The sequence below is a fragment of the Haliotis cracherodii genome, unplaced genomic scaffold, assembly GCF_022045235.1.
Source record: "Haliotis cracherodii isolate W230 unplaced genomic scaffold, xgHalCrac1.p SCAF_10, whole genome shotgun sequence".
Classification (NCBI taxonomy): domain Eukaryota; kingdom Metazoa; phylum Mollusca; class Gastropoda; order Lepetellida; family Haliotidae; genus Haliotis; species Haliotis cracherodii.
Window position 1 is genome coordinate 30,160,592 of NW_027266265.1, and position 16,409 is coordinate 30,177,000.

At 43.4% G+C, this 16,409-nt stretch overlaps 1 protein-coding gene across 1 annotated transcript in view; it reads right to left on the minus strand.

Annotated features, from left to right (window-relative positions):
* Positions 1–1,975: 1,975 nt before the first annotated feature.
* LOC139454284 (TBC1 domain family member 31-like) overlaps positions 1,976–16,409 on the minus strand; it is a 47,656-nt gene continuing 33,222 nt past the window's right edge. Inside the window, exons 19-24 of the mRNA XM_071235905.1 lie at positions 15,766–15,906; positions 15,338–15,454; positions 14,521–14,598; positions 13,628–13,784; positions 7,795–7,866; positions 1,976–3,172 (exon numbers count right to left, since the gene is read on the minus strand). Of these exons, the coding sequence (XP_071092006.1) occupies positions 3,039–3,172; positions 7,795–7,866; positions 13,628–13,784; positions 14,521–14,598; positions 15,338–15,454; positions 15,766–15,906 (699 nt within the window). The 3' untranslated portion in view covers positions 1,976–3,038. The remainder of the gene's footprint in view (positions 3,173–7,794; positions 7,867–13,627; positions 13,785–14,520; positions 14,599–15,337; positions 15,455–15,765; positions 15,907–16,409) is intronic.

Genomic DNA, 16,409 nt, shown 5'->3' on the forward strand with positions numbered 1-16,409 from the left:
AACCTTATACAGTGATCTCGTAGACAATGTAGTCGGCAATATTCTATTACTGTGAACAGATTACTTGTCACTTTCCGAACTGATGGTGTCTATTCTATGGATATCTAGGCCGCTACCCAAACCGATTAAATAACAGGTAGCTGAATGCTTATTGTATGTCATATAGTTAGATGGTAGTGGACCAGAGTTCTACAATGCATTGTGGGTTCGAAACCCGGTTCGTCCCAATTGTGTGCCTTGGTTTGTCAACACCATACCTGTGCTCGTGGGTTTCAGTGGTAAACGTCCGAGACCTGCATCACTGCAGGCTCTCCTCCCACATTAAGCTGACACGCAAAGTATCTCTCACAGCGTTCAGCCGAAGTGCTGTATTCAACTGTTCTACGCATGTTCTGCTATGTCTTTTACGAAAAATATATCTGATTGCTTCTTAGAAATTCATTATCAAGAGTAATCCAGAGGGCTGGTGCAAATCCTATTTTACAACTCCTGTTTGTAGCTAGTTCTGCTATAGAGTCGGAATACAGAAATATACACAATAACAACAGCCTCAATACATGTATATGTGTGTAATATAATTAAATTTTCGTTGTGTTCATTGAAATTCTTGCTTTCTGATTAGCTGAACTGTTATTGCTTTCATTTCCTAATGAATGTAAAACATTAATCCACGTCCACCGAGGTGGACTACTTCCATTACTACGGAATGTCGGGGAATCCCACTATCACAGTAGAGGGATTTCCCTTTCTGCGCACGTGTATCATCATGCACAGGACATTAAGCGAAATTCATGCATATTCATTATCCAAACAACTGACCATGTCATTTGAAACAGCCGCCTTCTCCCGAACTTATTTGTTCCAGTTCGTTACTGTCTGATTGTTGCAGTTCTTCTCGCCTCTTGCCTTGATTTACAGGTCCTTTGTTTTTATCAGCTCTCCGTTGATTGGCTACGGACTTTGTAGGCGTGTCATGTGAGGTGTATAAATTAAACAGTCACCTGATTCATGTCACGCCTCAGTTTGTATTCTTACACCCAGAATGTTTATAAATCTTGATCCACGCAATTGGGATCGATGACATGCATCAACCAAGTCAGCCAGCCTGACGACCTTTTTCTAGTCACCTTTTACGACAAGCATAGTTGCCTTTTACACCAAGCATAGGTTGCTGAAGACCTATTCTACACCGGATCTTCGCACGCCGGTTCCCTGAGTAAGCTGCACTTCCACTACAGTGTAGCACCAGACCAGCTTACCCAGTGCTCCAGGATGATACCAGCAACACCCCTATTTTCAGACACCATACATGTTAACTGCCTGGTATAATGTGCACACCAACTATTTACTGGATTACGGTCCATGTTTTCATGCCATCCACCAAGTCACAGTCTGACCACCCAATCCTTAAAGTTGCCTCTTTTGATCAGCATAGGTTTGGGACAAAGTCTCACCCGAAATGGACACGAGGAGGAAAGGAATCGTCCTGATTGTAGGAATCACATGGATGTTCAATTTAAGTTAAATGTTTTTCTCTTGCTCGAAAGTATACACCTTATGAGCAATCCAAATTTTAAATAGCTGCCATTTTGATGATGTAGCATCAAAGGTGCAATATCAGATTTGCTAAAAAATATTACGAATTAAACGGCTTGAAATATTCTGATATAAAAATATTTTATCATCCTTTTGTTATCCCAATAAGTCACATTTTCTTGGCTCATTTTTATGATAAAGCTGGATATTTTGTTCCAGAATAACATCCGCCCCAATGATGTTAGATGGTTTCAAGAGAAATCATTTCAGTTCTGATAAAGATCATAGTCTGTTAAGCCTTGTCAGGTGATATGTTAATTTTTTAGACAAAATCAATATCAACACCAAGAAGGGATGAAAGTTCTTTATTTACAATATAAAAATATCATTAATAGCAAAATCAGATCCATTTTTATACATAAATATAATCATAATTTAATACATGATATACACAACATACATATGTGCAGGTCATTTTTGCCAGATATATATTTGTACATAAATGCTGGTCCAGACACAACAAGCTACAGCTTCTGTTGACAGCTTCAACATTCATTACTCTTCTCCCATCTCTGTACTTGCTTATTCCAATAACATACATGTATTAACAACACAAATGACCAATCCCTTAAAAATCACATCTTTTACTCTGATATAATACCTCTCTGCATAAAGATCAGAAACCAACCCATAGGAAATGAATTTTCTTTTGTAAAAATAAAAATGTCCAAATCAAAGTGGTAAAGAAATGAAGCCAGTTCCTTTTAGAAAACTGACTTCTGATAGGCTGAAAAATCCACACAACTTTCATTTAGATTAGGTGGTCAAAGTCCATCCACGCTTCACCTGACATAACCTTCTGTTGAAGGTATTGTATCAAGAGTAAAGATCTGATTTTGATGAGATTGGCAAATGACAAGTTTATGGTACATAAACCCATTTGGCAAATCCATATCAGATGAAGATGTTTTGGCATAACAAGCTTCACAGACTACACTCATTAGAAGACCTACACGAAAATAACACCTCTCGGCACATTTGGTTATTTTCCTGTTCCACATCAAGCTAAAGTTATATAGGGACACAAAAAGAATACTCTAATAAAAATCAATAAGATCTGCAAACTAGTGGCAAACACATTCAGGTTTTCCCCCATCAGTAATTTATCATGCAACCTGATCAAGTAAGTCTTCTAACATGACATAATAATAAAACTTTAAGAGTTCTGTTAAGATGACACACAGAACCCCATCTGTTACTCTTGATTAACAGGTAATTTCCATGGGCAATCATAGTGATCACCCTTGAGATATTTTATGCATCCTTGATGATTAATACATTGAATAAGTATCTCTAGTTTTGTTTTCAGTACCAGAACTACCAGAAGATGTTTCAAAGTTTATGAATCTTATAAAAAGTCTAGTTGGTGGTGTGAAACAGGGCAATAAGCAAATCATCTACATGATGATGCCAGGCAAATTTCAGTGTCTACATCAGGTATCTCAATCTCCTTCTTGGACCCTTGGAGGTTTCTTGCCTCTGCTTTCCGTGGCTAGTCTTTGTCTTAACTGACGGACACCATTCAATAAAGCTATTTCTTGGTCATCAAATGTCCTGCGACTACGTTCAAATGAGACTGAAAAAAAGAGCAGTTTTCAAAATTAAACAAGAAAGTCAAAGAGTCCCTGTGTTAAAACCCCAATGTTAAAAGTTGCCCACGACCCCCTGAAAACACTGAAAAATATACAGCATAAGCAATCACAAGGAAGAATCATATAGGGAAGGTTCTTAATGGCCATTCTGACAGTAACCAGATCATCTACTTATCATATCATGATATCCATAGTGCTACAAATGGTTTGTGGGCCAGTCCCAGGGCAATATCTTCTTCATAACCTACATACATCCAAAAGGAAACTGCCATAGAAAACATCCCCCCCAAAACAACAAGGCTCTAAAAAAATCTGACCAATCAATGAAATATGTGCAACCATTAGCACAAGTATATCCTTCAACTCAATTTCCAACCAAGCTCATTAAAAACAGATCTTTGATTCCAATGTGATACTTTTCGGACTTCAGGTTGGAGAAAAACTCAATAGGAGGTCATGGCAGATGATCAGCCAATCTGCTTTGAGGCTTTTAAAATTCTGGGTATGAGGTGGGGGAATGGGTGGTGTCTAAAGCGCCGCAATTAGCTGAGCAGAGTTGCTTGGGCATGCCAGAAACCTATGATTGTGGGTTTGAATCCTGGTTTACCCTGATTATATTTCTAGGTTTGTCAGCACCATACCCGTGCTCGCAGTTTTCACCAAAGTGGTAAACGTTTAAAGACCTGCATCACTTCGGGCTTTCCTCCCACATTAAGCTGCCATGCCTTGATATAACTGGAATACTGCTAAAAGCGGCGTTAAACTCAACTCACTCACTCACTGGGTATGAGTGGGTAGTGCATTCAGACCAACATATCCAATTTTTGTTTGTTGAAAGCGAGGTAATATGTCATTTTGTGAAAGGTAATGATGGCCATGTCATTATATTGATGCTTCCTGGCATCTCCACTCAATCTAAAGCACTTTTTGTGTTCTGCTTAATTTTTCTTACGTTACATCAAAATGTGTAAGTTTTACATTTAATAGCACATTTATATACTTATCTTATCTCACACTATGCACAATGAATTTCTTTATTCTCTTTCTCAGAGCTAACAGGCTAGAGGAGCCGTGCTGCAGGGATGGCACATAGCGTGTGAGATAGGATATAGGTATATACGAATATACATATAAGTATATAAATATACAATTTAATGTAAAATTTACAACTTTCAAAACTGATTCTATCTCCCACTATGCATTTATCCAACAGTTGGATGATGGGGAGCAGATACCCTAGCCTTCCTCGATCACCCAAAGCTGAGCTGATGCAAGTCACTTGGAGGACAAGTCGCCTGCCTTGGCAGACTACCTGAAACGGGGCACCTGGATAAAAACTTGGATCCCTGCTGTCCTTGGCGGCTTTGTCTTCAGTCACAAAAGGGATCCGGGATCCAATGAAGAATGAGAGCAGGAGCAACATCCAGAGGAACAGGAACAGCTGAACCAATAGGAACAGTCCATGCAGGAGCCAGCATGGAAGTCGAACTGTCAAGAAGAGGAACCATGGGCAGCCTGGAGCAATTCTTGAAGGCAGAGGTCACAGCCTGCAGGAACGATTCTAGGTTAGCCTGATCACGATGGTCCCAGGAGTTAGGTAGTGGCTGAGTGGATGGAGGGATTGTTGCAGGAGGAGACGGCACAGACAGGGTAGGATGTACATGAACTGGAGGCTGTGATAACGACCGGAAATGACGAGGAGAATGGCGATCCACACGAGCACCGTCAGAGATGAACGTTTGCAAGAAGGAAAGGAACGTCTAAGCTAGTTGCAGTGATGGTGATGAAAGGGATGATCCTGATATGGAGAGCCTTAGAAATCAGCATGGGAGCAGAAAAGACAAAGCATAAGGGTAACCACGCCAGTGAGGATACAGGTCCATGTAGTTCTCCCAACCATGTGGGTGGTCTCCATAATCACTGTACCAGGGGTCCGGAAACCGTCATATGCGCCGGACATGTCCGATTGGGAATCTCAAATGTCCGGTCTAAAATATTGCTTACCGGACATTTAAATTTTTCTGTCCGGACATTCTTAAATTTTGACCGGACATGATCAACAGTTAGGACTGAGCAATTTCTGTCTGCAGTTGTAACACAATGAAGATTATCTACACTGACAAGCTTTGTTTGTTTTGATTGCTGTAAATACATCGTACCTAGAATGATAGTCCAATCGGTCAATCACTGTAATAGGCAATAAACTGAGTTGACACTAATTAATCGAGGATTTATCACTGAGAACATCTTGTTGATTTGAGTAAAATGTGTTTACAACTGTACATAAATACCTTGCATCATCGATGTACCTCATTATCCTCACAATGCTACGATACGTAACCTCAGTCAAGAAGCGAAAGCGTGACGACAGCCAGTCGACCGATGCAGATCAGTCGAGCGGATCTGCCAAACCCTCAAAGTCTGAATGATCATTTTGTAAGTCGTGGCTAACGACTTTCACTTGGTTGACATACAACGAGGATTTCCAGATTTTATTGTTTTCAGTAGCTAGTCGTATTGAATCTTGATTGACCGCCATTTTGCTTTCTCGGACGATCGATATCAAATTTTTTTATGGTCAATAATTAAGTACAGATGAAAAAGTATTCAAATAACTACTGCTATCAACGATAGTTTAGGATTTATGATTACATTATCTGTCTTGTTTTTAAATAATCTTTAGTTTAAAAAAAACACTTTTCCCGTGATGTCACGTGATAACCAAATATGGGATAATAGTCTCGGTCCAAATGTTACAACGCGTACACTTGAGCAGACTCATGAATATTAATTAGACCGTTCACAACGTTGACAGATCGTTATTATAACAGAAACAAACGTATGTTTTCCATATATATCTAAAATGATATTATTTGTAATTAATTGTCCGGTGAATTAAACAATTTAAATTGAAACAATTCATAATTCATCATATTATGAATACGTAACAACTTGTAATTTGTGTGTAAAAAGTCGTACTAAAACACGCTGTTTGAAGGGGGCGTGGCATAAATGTAAATGTCCGATTGGGATTTTAAATTTTCCGGACCCCTGCACTGTACTGATTCCAAGCACTAAAGTCCTGACGATGAGGATTATCTGGGGAATAATCTGGTTGATGACGTTGATCTGTGTAACTTGATAACAGGAGCGACACAAAGACGACAAACCCTCAGCCGAGTCTGTATAATCATCATACTCTGAATCATGCTGAACAGGAGTGGTACGTGATGAATTGGTAGGGTTCTTGAGACAGCATCGATCCCAAGAGGGTTGATCCTCCAATCATCGATCGCAAGAGTGTTGATCTCCAGTGTCACAACTCATCAGACTGAGCCATTCTTAGAGCGCCAATCCTGCAATCAACTATTCTTGGAACAGCTTCCCTTGGAAGAAGAGAGAGATAGATTTTTGCTCTGTTGATCATAAGTAGAAGATGAACCCATTTGACCAGTCCCAGGTAAAGCCTTATTTGTCACTGTCGATGGAGGAGTGCCAGTATCTTTGGACAAAGGGAAGCAATAGCCACCAGAAGGAACATCACGACTGGTGGCTGATGATCGAGGAGCGCTAAGAGGGTCGCCTGGAGGTGTAGTTGAAGCAGGCTTTGACGAATTGACAGAAGGGAGAACCTTGCAAACTTTCGATGTAGCTGTAGATGTAGATTTCGAGCACCGGTCAATACGATGTTGGAGTGAAATCCAGCAAAATAAACCAAAATGTATTCTCTGAACTCTCAGTGCATGTCACATGTGTGGCAATGAGGAAGAGAATGATGTGGCAGGGGTATTCACACGATCAGATCGCTTAGCACAGGAGTACAGTGCATGACCCATTTGTTCAGGTGGTGGCCATGGTGATGCCGGGATGTGTTTGAGTAATTTGTTTTTTGAAGTGCATTTCCATATATGATCGAAGAAGAAGGAAGAAATACACTGTGCATAGTGTAAGATAGGGTTTGTTTAAAATTTTCAAATTGAGATGGCTAAGAAATGAAGCCAATTCCTTTTAGAATCTGATTCGCTCAAGAACCCAAGCATCCTTCAGTTAGATTTAGTAGCCATTTGGTAATGCGATGGAGGTGTTTCAGTGGAGGTGTATATTAGTGAGATATTAGTGTAGAGAGATTTTGTATCAGAGTAAATGATCTGATTTAAACAAGTCCTCAGATGGCTATAACGTATTCTGCAATATCCCAGGGAGCATACACATCTTTAATGGGTGTAACACACTGACTTGACTCAGAGGATGAGAAACAGTGACAGACCTTAGTGAGTTTGGTGTGCCGTCGCTTTAAACAATATTTCAGCTATATCATGGCATGTCAGTATATTGTGGAAGGAAACTGTACACTCTTACCCACAACCATCTGAATAGTGGTAAGAAGGAATCATTGTGGGTCTGAAACAGGGATTTAAAACCTAAGCTGATCCTGGCATGGCTAACGGGCACAACTGATTGACAGTTATTAACTTAAAGATACAGCTGGGACTACAAGTTTCCCTGGACTTACACAATATCATAGAATGATTGATTCTGAGGAAAATGTGGTGGACTATAAAAGCAAATGCATCCACATAATTATTGCAAATACTGGTTCACTTACGTTTTGAGTTATCATCTGTGATGACGCTGTCGTACAACTCATTGTTGTCATGATAGGAAGCCCTCTGGTATCCTGCAATATTCAAATATATACTGCATTAATTACTGTAGTTAAATAGCAAATATTTAAAGTTTAAAGTCGCATCAGCATTATTTCAGCCACATAACAAGTTTTTACAAACCTGTAGAGGTTATGATTTCTCTGATGAAATCCTCCTTGGGGCACTTATTGCATTTTCCTTGCTCAAGAAAATCTACATGACATATTTGTAACCATTTTCCTTAATAAAAAATGTTACCACACAAAAAACTTCGTTCTTGTATGATATACGACCACCCTTACGGGGCCTCACTCTCCACGGCGCGTCACACCAGGGGAAGCAACTATCACCCAAATCACTTTCCATATGTCTAATGCTGACGGAATGTGGGGAGGTGGGTGGCCGTGCCCTAAGGAGGATTTCATCAGAGAATTCATAACCATTACAGGTTTGTAAAATTCTCATTCAGATTAAATCCTCCTTGGGGCACTTATTGAGATAACTCAAAAGATAATCTAGGAAGTGGCATCCGTCAGCAACAAGCGTGCATAAATACATCGTATTTTGATTATTTCAATGAATAAACAAGAGTTCAATAAATGGAACCAACCATATCGTGAGGCACCACCGTCGAAAGGCGGGGGCTAGACACAGGGCGTGGTCGACCATACACAATGAAAAAAAACACATTCCTTGTGGCTTATCATTACGGGAACTCGAGATCCCCCCCACACACTTTTTTGAACAAGTGATATGGGGGCGCAGATCACGAGAGACTATAAACCCACGCAGAGCTAGGCCAGAGGGTCCCCATGAATCGAAGGAGTGCCTGTGCAAATACGATTATTATCGAGTAGTAATGGCTGGTATTGTTATCGACCGTAGAAGATATAATCCGGACCGTTACTGAGCAGTTTTATAACCGTTCCGGGCGGTCTAAAATCTTGAAGGCTCAATCGGCTAGAGATGCAGAACTTTGCCCAGTTCGGAGAGCTGACTGACCAAACCGAGCACGCTCGCTTGTGTGCTTGTCGAGTTGGTAATGTTTGAAGAACGTGCTCAGCTGGCTCCAAATAGCTGCGGAGCAGATCTCCTCAATGGGCAGAGCCGATGTGTACGCTTGTGTTGTAGCCACTGCTCTAACCGAATGAGCCTTCAACTTGGTAGGGGGGGTCCCTGCCTTGAAGTGTGTATGCAGTACAGATAGTAGAGACTATCCACCTGGAGATAGTTTGTTTGCTCGCAGGTGAGTCAGCCTTCCTACCGCCATAACAGCAAAATAGTTGATTATCCTTACGGATACCCTTAGTTCTACTGATATAGGACTTGAGGGTCCTGCAGACATCCAAGACATGAGCATGTCTTGTAGTGGTCCCCGATGAGGAAGGCTTTGAAAGAGCAGGTAGCTCAATAGGAGCCGTCACTTGGAAGGCCTGTGCGACCTTAGGACGGTAAGAGTCCGGCAGGCGAATACTGACCCTGTCACAGTGAAAGACAGTTAGTTCGGGATCGGCTGACATTGCGTGAATGTCGCCTACCCGTCTGCCGGACGTTACCGCCACAAGGAACGCCGTCTTCCAGCTCAACAGCTGAAGAGAGAGAGACGACAGATCCCGAAAGGAAGGACTGGACAGCCAATCAAGAACGATCTGCAATCCCTCTATCGACACACCAGCGCGCATGGCAGGCCAATCTATCCTCGTACTAAACGTTTGTCGAATCCCTCCGCGAAGCCAGTATTGTGTCTGCAACTCGTGCAGGAATACCGCTCTTCTGGAGGCGATTCCTGACAGTGGCCAAGCCACCCACTGAATCCTGATTCACCCCAGACCCAAACAGATCCACCTGGAACGACCCGTATAACTGGGAGATGATCCCGAATATCCCCGGGTCAAGCCTCAACTCGTGAGGAGCGAGGATCCGGCGAGACAGAGCGTCCGCACGGACGTTGTCCACCCCCGGAAGATAAACAGGTAGCACCCTGATAACGTCTGAGTCGCACCATAGTAGGAACTGCCACGTCTCTTGGAGAAGCGACGGAGGCACCGTTCCCCCCTGCTTCCGGATGTAAGTCATCGCCGTTTGGTTGTCCATCTCTAGACGCACCACTTGGCCACGAAGCAGATCCAGGAAGCGTTGGAACACCAACCTGACCGCTCTCAGTTCTAGCACATTGATATGCAGTTTGATCTCATGCTGGGACCATAGTCCCGAGGCAGTGTGATCGTTCAGAACGCCTCCCCAGCCAGAGAGTGACACGTCTGTTTGAACTGTGAGAGACGGAACGGGAGTGTCGAGGGGGAGCCCCCGGGACGGATTCCTGACCTCGGTCCACCACTGGAGTCATGAGAACAGTCTCGAGATCTTCCGAGTTCACTCAAAGTTGACAGAGCGCTTGTTGAATGGGTCTCATTCTCAAGCGCGCCCGCCAAACCACATCCACTGTCACCGCCATGTTGCCCAGTAACTGGAGCCATGTACGAGCAGTGTGACTTGTGGACAGAAGGAACTGGGAAGTAACACTTCTGACCTTGGTAATGTGATCTTGTGACAGAGATACAAGTCCGCTCACCTTGTTGAAATTCGCCCTTAGGAACACTAGATTCTGAGTAGGGCTCAGATCTGACTTCTTGAGATTGACTATCCACCCTAGAGTGATCAGAATGTCTATCACGTCTTGTGTAGCTATCTGACTCTGGGATTGAGATAGAGTTCTTAGTAACCAGTCGTCGGCAGAACCGACCTTTTGACCTGGCAACTTGGGCGGTAATCAACATCAGCTTGGTGAACACCCTCGCGGCTGTGGAGATCCCGAATGGTAGAACCCTGAACTGATAACACCTCCCGTCGAAAGAAAACCTCAGGTATTTCTTGAACTCGGGGTGTATAGGTACGTGGAGATAGGCGTCTTTTAGGTCTATTGACGTTAGCCATTCTCCTGTCTCGACAGCTGAGATCACCGAGCGCAGTGTCTCCATCCTGAAGGACAGTACCTCTATAAGTTTGTTCAGCCTTCTCAGATTGAGAATAGGTCTGAACCCTCCGTCTTTTTTGGTGACTAGGAAATATGTCGAGTAGAAGCCCTCGCTTTCCTGTCCCACGGGAACCGGTTCGATCGCCGCCTTCATAAGAAGTGAGTCGACCTTGGCACGGAGGAATTCCGCCTTCTCTCGGGTAGCAGGCACCGGAGTGTGCTTTATCCCGGAGAAGGGGGGCGGATGATGTTTCCACCGAGGCAAATGGCCATCCCTTAGAGTGGACAGGGTCCAGGGATTGGATGTGACTGTCTCCGATTCCTTTAGGAACAGAGCCTGTCGGCCGCCTACAGGGACATCCGGCTTGAGGCAGTGGACCCCGGCTGTCGGCAGTTCGATAACATGTGACCGTGGGTCCGCCCGGGGCATTTCGGGCGCTGATGTGAACCAGCCTCGACCAGCTGCCTTGCCCCGGCCCCTGCCTCTCTTGTTCCTCCCGGCACCCTTACCTGAAGGATGTGGCTGCTTCAAAGCAGGTGCAGACTTCTGACCCGGTGCGTCAGCATAGGAGGAGGCAAATGGAGAGGTCCGCTTACGCGGTTTAACCCATGGTACCTCCAACAAGGCCTTAGAATCCTTGATGGAGGCATACAACTGTGCGGCCTCTCGGACCACCTGCTGAGCCCCAGGGAAGAGGGTGGCACCCATCTTATAAGGCAAAGCAGATCCTGGCGTGTGGAAGCTGAGTACTTGGATACCGACATCCACAGCCTGCGCATGCCCATGACTGCGCACATCATCTGCGAGGCTCAGCTACGAATTGCGTCCCTCGCAAGATGACTATAGACCTTCGTAAGTTGCGAGGTCAACTCCGAAGAGTCGGCCGGCCCCTCTCCCGCACGCGGGAAAGGGTGGCAACCGCCGGCCCTGCTTGACCTTAGCCAAGTTGGGGGTCGAAGACCCCCCAGGGTAACAGAGGTCCAGACGCATTCGTCCACCACCAGTACCTCTAAGTCACCATCCTCTGCTAACGGGTACCGCTTAATAAGTTCGGGCAGGTCGAACTTCCTGCGGGCACCCGACAACAGAGGGTTGATGACCTCATGCACCAGTGAGGAGGGAATACGGTCTTTGCCGATCTAATATCCACCCCTGCCTTCAAGAGACCCTTAAAGTGCCAGAGATCCACTTGTCTCTTTTTCTGAGCCCGGGGGGTGAAAGCAACACAGATCGGGCATGACCCATCGTCATGCCCGTCTTCCGCCAGACACTTGAGGCAAGTATCATGCCTGTCTTGGGGGGGGGGGGGATAGATGCTGAACACCCCGTACACAATTTGAAGGTCTGTAAAAAAGACCGTAATTTTTTAGTTGGGCGGGAAGGGTAATAAAGTGTATCAGTGCGATTGAAAGATTGGAAAGATACGTGCATAAATTTGTGAAACTAGAAGCAAAGGCGTAATTTAGAATACGATTGGTAACGCGATACTAATAGCCAATGTCGTAGTATAATTATAACACCAAAGTGGGCGTGTTACGTGCGAAGGTGTAAAAAACCCGTAAAAAAAAATAAGTGTAATTTAAATATAATTAACACACCACCTTGGGTTTATTAAAGGAAAAGATTGTAGGCCAAAGTCTGAAAACCCCAAGCCGTTTTTAATGGCCGTGGTGTTACATGTATCATACGTGGCACTACACTATGGACGCCACGACGGCCTTTGTTCAAAGGTATCGTACACGTGTCCTATAATTACAACTCTATAACTTTACAATGCGAGGTATTACGCCTTTGCATGAAAGAAATGTACCATACATACAGTTTGGTCTGCCATGGTTCTTGTACGAACGATTATCTTGTACTTTGTTAGTCTTGAAAAAAACAGCACGACTGTCTTTGTCAGATGACATATGGAAAGTGATTTGGGTAATAGTTGCTTCCCCTGGCGTGAGGTGCCGTGGAGAGTGAGGACCCATAAGGGTGGTCGTATATCATACAAAAACGAAGTTTTTTGTGTGGTAACACTTTTTATTAAGGAAAATGGTTACAACTATGTCATGTAGATTTTCTTGAGCAAGGAAAATGCAATAAGTGCCCGAAGGAGGATTTAATCTGAAAGAGAATGATATATATACAACTGAGTCATGAATACAAAGTTATATTCAAAAACAAATTTGTCCAACATATTCTGTCATAACAATCTTATTTAGAACTATTTAAAGCATGGGCTATAAGCCACCAGCAACCAAAGCTAGGCCACCTCGGTGGGGATCATGGGGACTTAAGGTGTCTCAGCTTCCTGCACGATATCCCAATAGCATTTACGTCATAACTTTAGCTTTTTTGTGGTTGTGCACAATTCCAGTCAATAGAGGAACATAGACACTATTTACTTGCTTCCCAATATTTGCTACTGTAAAAAGATGATAACCCGTAATTCCTATCATAATCAATGTAACTATCATCAACTCAATGCTTTTTTAAATCTGCAATTGTACTCATCCAGATTGGCCATTGCCCCCATCAAGAACCCCCAAAAATTAATATTTCTGAAGCCTTCATTTAAGCCTGTTATTTTCTCTCTGTGTGAGTAATGTTTGTGTGCATGTAAATGTGAGTGGGAGATTTTCTTCACCTAGAGCACTGGTCTAAATTCATTTTCCCCCAGCTCAAAACAACACTTCAAAGCACATTTGATGTCATACAAAAACATTTTAAATCTGCAGGCTAAAGTATGTTGGTACTTGTGTGTCCATTATCCTTTAGGCCAAGTTCATAAGATACCTAGCTGTCTGACTACACTGCGTCCAAGACTCACTGTTAACAATGTCAATGGCCTGCTGAGACAGGTCCCTGGCATGCTGGCGCCCAGTGTGGACATCTTCCTCCAGACTCTGCAGTCTCCGTGACCCACTGTTTTCTCGGTGGTCTTGGTCCGCTAACAAGTCTCTATACCCAGCTTCTGTCTCATCCTCCTACAAACAATACATAATTCAAGTTTGTTAGTCCAGATGAGGATGAGAGACTGAACGGAGCTTAGCCTTAAATAGCATTTAGGTCATGGACATTTTCATCCTTAGTGAATCCCACAAGGATGGTTTGGTGCTCATGAACAGGATTTTAACTGAGGCCATTCAGGAAATCAAAGCCATGATCAGTGTACCCTGGTACGACTAAATGCTCACAGGAAAAGGTGCACCTTCTACAGCTACCTTCCCAGCAACGTCAGACCTCTTCCTTAGTCTGGTGGATAGAATGTCTGCCCCGAGAGTTGAAGGTCGGTGGATCGATACCCTGCCTCGTCATACCAAAAGATCTTAAAAGATGCTCCTTATTGTTACCCTGCTTAGTATTAGTATTAGGGGAATGAAACAAGGACTGGTCAGCTCGGAGTCACTACATTGTGTGAGTGGGCTATGCAGGTGAGATCTCATCAGGATAGCACTATAAAAGCTGCATTAGTCTGGATTAATACAGGTGTGTGCACACATGCACGTTGCAATATAAGTGCAATAATATTGAATGCGACGTTAAAACCTGTTAAACCCCATATCAGCTCAACTCACTTTCTACAGAGAACTGTACATATGCCTGTTGGAATATGAGGCTATGCAGCCACACGCATGTGCATGCACATCGCTAGAGAAGTGCAATAATCTTGAATGTGACATTAAACCCCACCTCACCCCAGGCACATCAGTGTTGTCTTACCCTCTCATCATGGCATCTCCTCATCAAGTTGTGCACTTCCTGCTCCAGCTCCCTGTTTTGGAGATGTAGACGAGACAACTGCAACAAAACCATACATCAAGTTGACTAACTGTTGTAATGCCTGATAGTTATTACAAATAATGCAGCCTTAGAACAAAAGGGCCCTTGTGGTTCCTGGTATAGTATCTTAAGATAAAACAAAAAATCATTCGTGAAAAAAAGGACCCAATGGCTATTGCACAAAACACTATTGTTGCATAAAGTGACAGTGTGGACCATATACTTTTGAACTATGATTGAGACAAGTTTATGTGAAAAAGAAGATAGCAGAATATATGAAGACTGTGTCCATAACACTAAAACGTTATCAGGTAATAATTATAAACAGGCACATCCGGAATCCCCATGAGGTTCAAAGGAGCATGGGGTGCTGGAGACCAATTATCTCTGGAATCCCCATGGGTGACAAGCATTGGGTACTGGTGACCTACCCTACCTCTGGAATCACCATTGGAGACAATCACTGGGTAATGGCCGTGGTGACTGGGGACTATTCAACCTTTGTAATGCCCATTGAAGACAAGTATGGGATAGTAGAGACATCTTCAACCCCTGGAATAACCATGGGAGACTAGCATTGAGAGTCAGCCCTGGAATACCAATGGAAACAAGCAGAGGGTACTGAATATAGACCTGTTCTGCTTGAAACCCTACATGGGGAACCTAGGACCTATACGGGCCAGAATGCCCAATACGCTAAGATGAGAGACACAGTGACTGTCCCCCTCACACAGTGACTGCCCCCCTGCTGCTGTACCTGCACGTTCTTGGCCTCCCGCTCCAGGTCTTCCAGCTGATGGCGATGCTGCATCTCCTTGTGAGCCCACATGTCTATGTTCTTCTGGGATGCCTGGGCCAGGTTCTGAGACATCATCTGTAGTGACAAGTCAATTCTTATAGTCAACATAACAGGAAAGATAACAGCTGATACTTAAGGTGAAATAACCAAGTATATGAAATCATAACAAGTAGGGCTAACACATTAATTAAACATAACACAACATACTAATAGGAAGCATAAGATCATTATTACTTCAAATCACACTGAAACACTTTGAACATGATGAACACATATAGTGATGTGATTTTCTGAAATTGTAATTAATGGGCAACATGGTCAAAGTTTTCAGAGCCACATAATGGCTGACTGGACACATGATGTATGTAAGTAATCTGGAGACTGACCTTTCTGACTTCCAGCTCCCGCTCCCTCTCAGCATCCCTAAGACGGTTCTGTATTCTCTCCTCCAGCTCCACCTGTTTCCGGTGCATGTCCTTCTCTGTGCGCAGTGTGTGTGATGCTGTTGCATACTCACGGAACAATTCCTGTGCACAACATCATGAATGACAACTTTACACTGAGCTGAACTAAGAGACTTGGATTTTATGCAGCTTTGAACAGTATTTGTCATATCCTGACAAGTCAGCTTAATTTGGGAAGAAAGCTGAAAGTGAAGCAGGTTAAACAAGTTTACCAATCTCGTGCAACTCTCGAGTATGGAGACAAAACCAAGAATCAAATCAGCACCAATCTGTGATTCAAATCTACGACCAGGAACTCAATCTACACATCAAATTCGAGTACTTGGCCCTTTCAAATTAACCCATCGAAGGTTTTAGAGTCTTTCCACAACTTCCGATAGGTACGCGAGCAAATTAACATAAAATGCACGAAATATGTAACAATGACAAATTTTCTCAGACAAGTCGATCATACTCATGCATGAATGCATGCCAACCTAAACAGGCCACAAATACTGGGGTATTGGACAACCGCCCATAATTGGAGCAGGAAATCACAGCAAGATGATATGCCTTGGAAATAGACT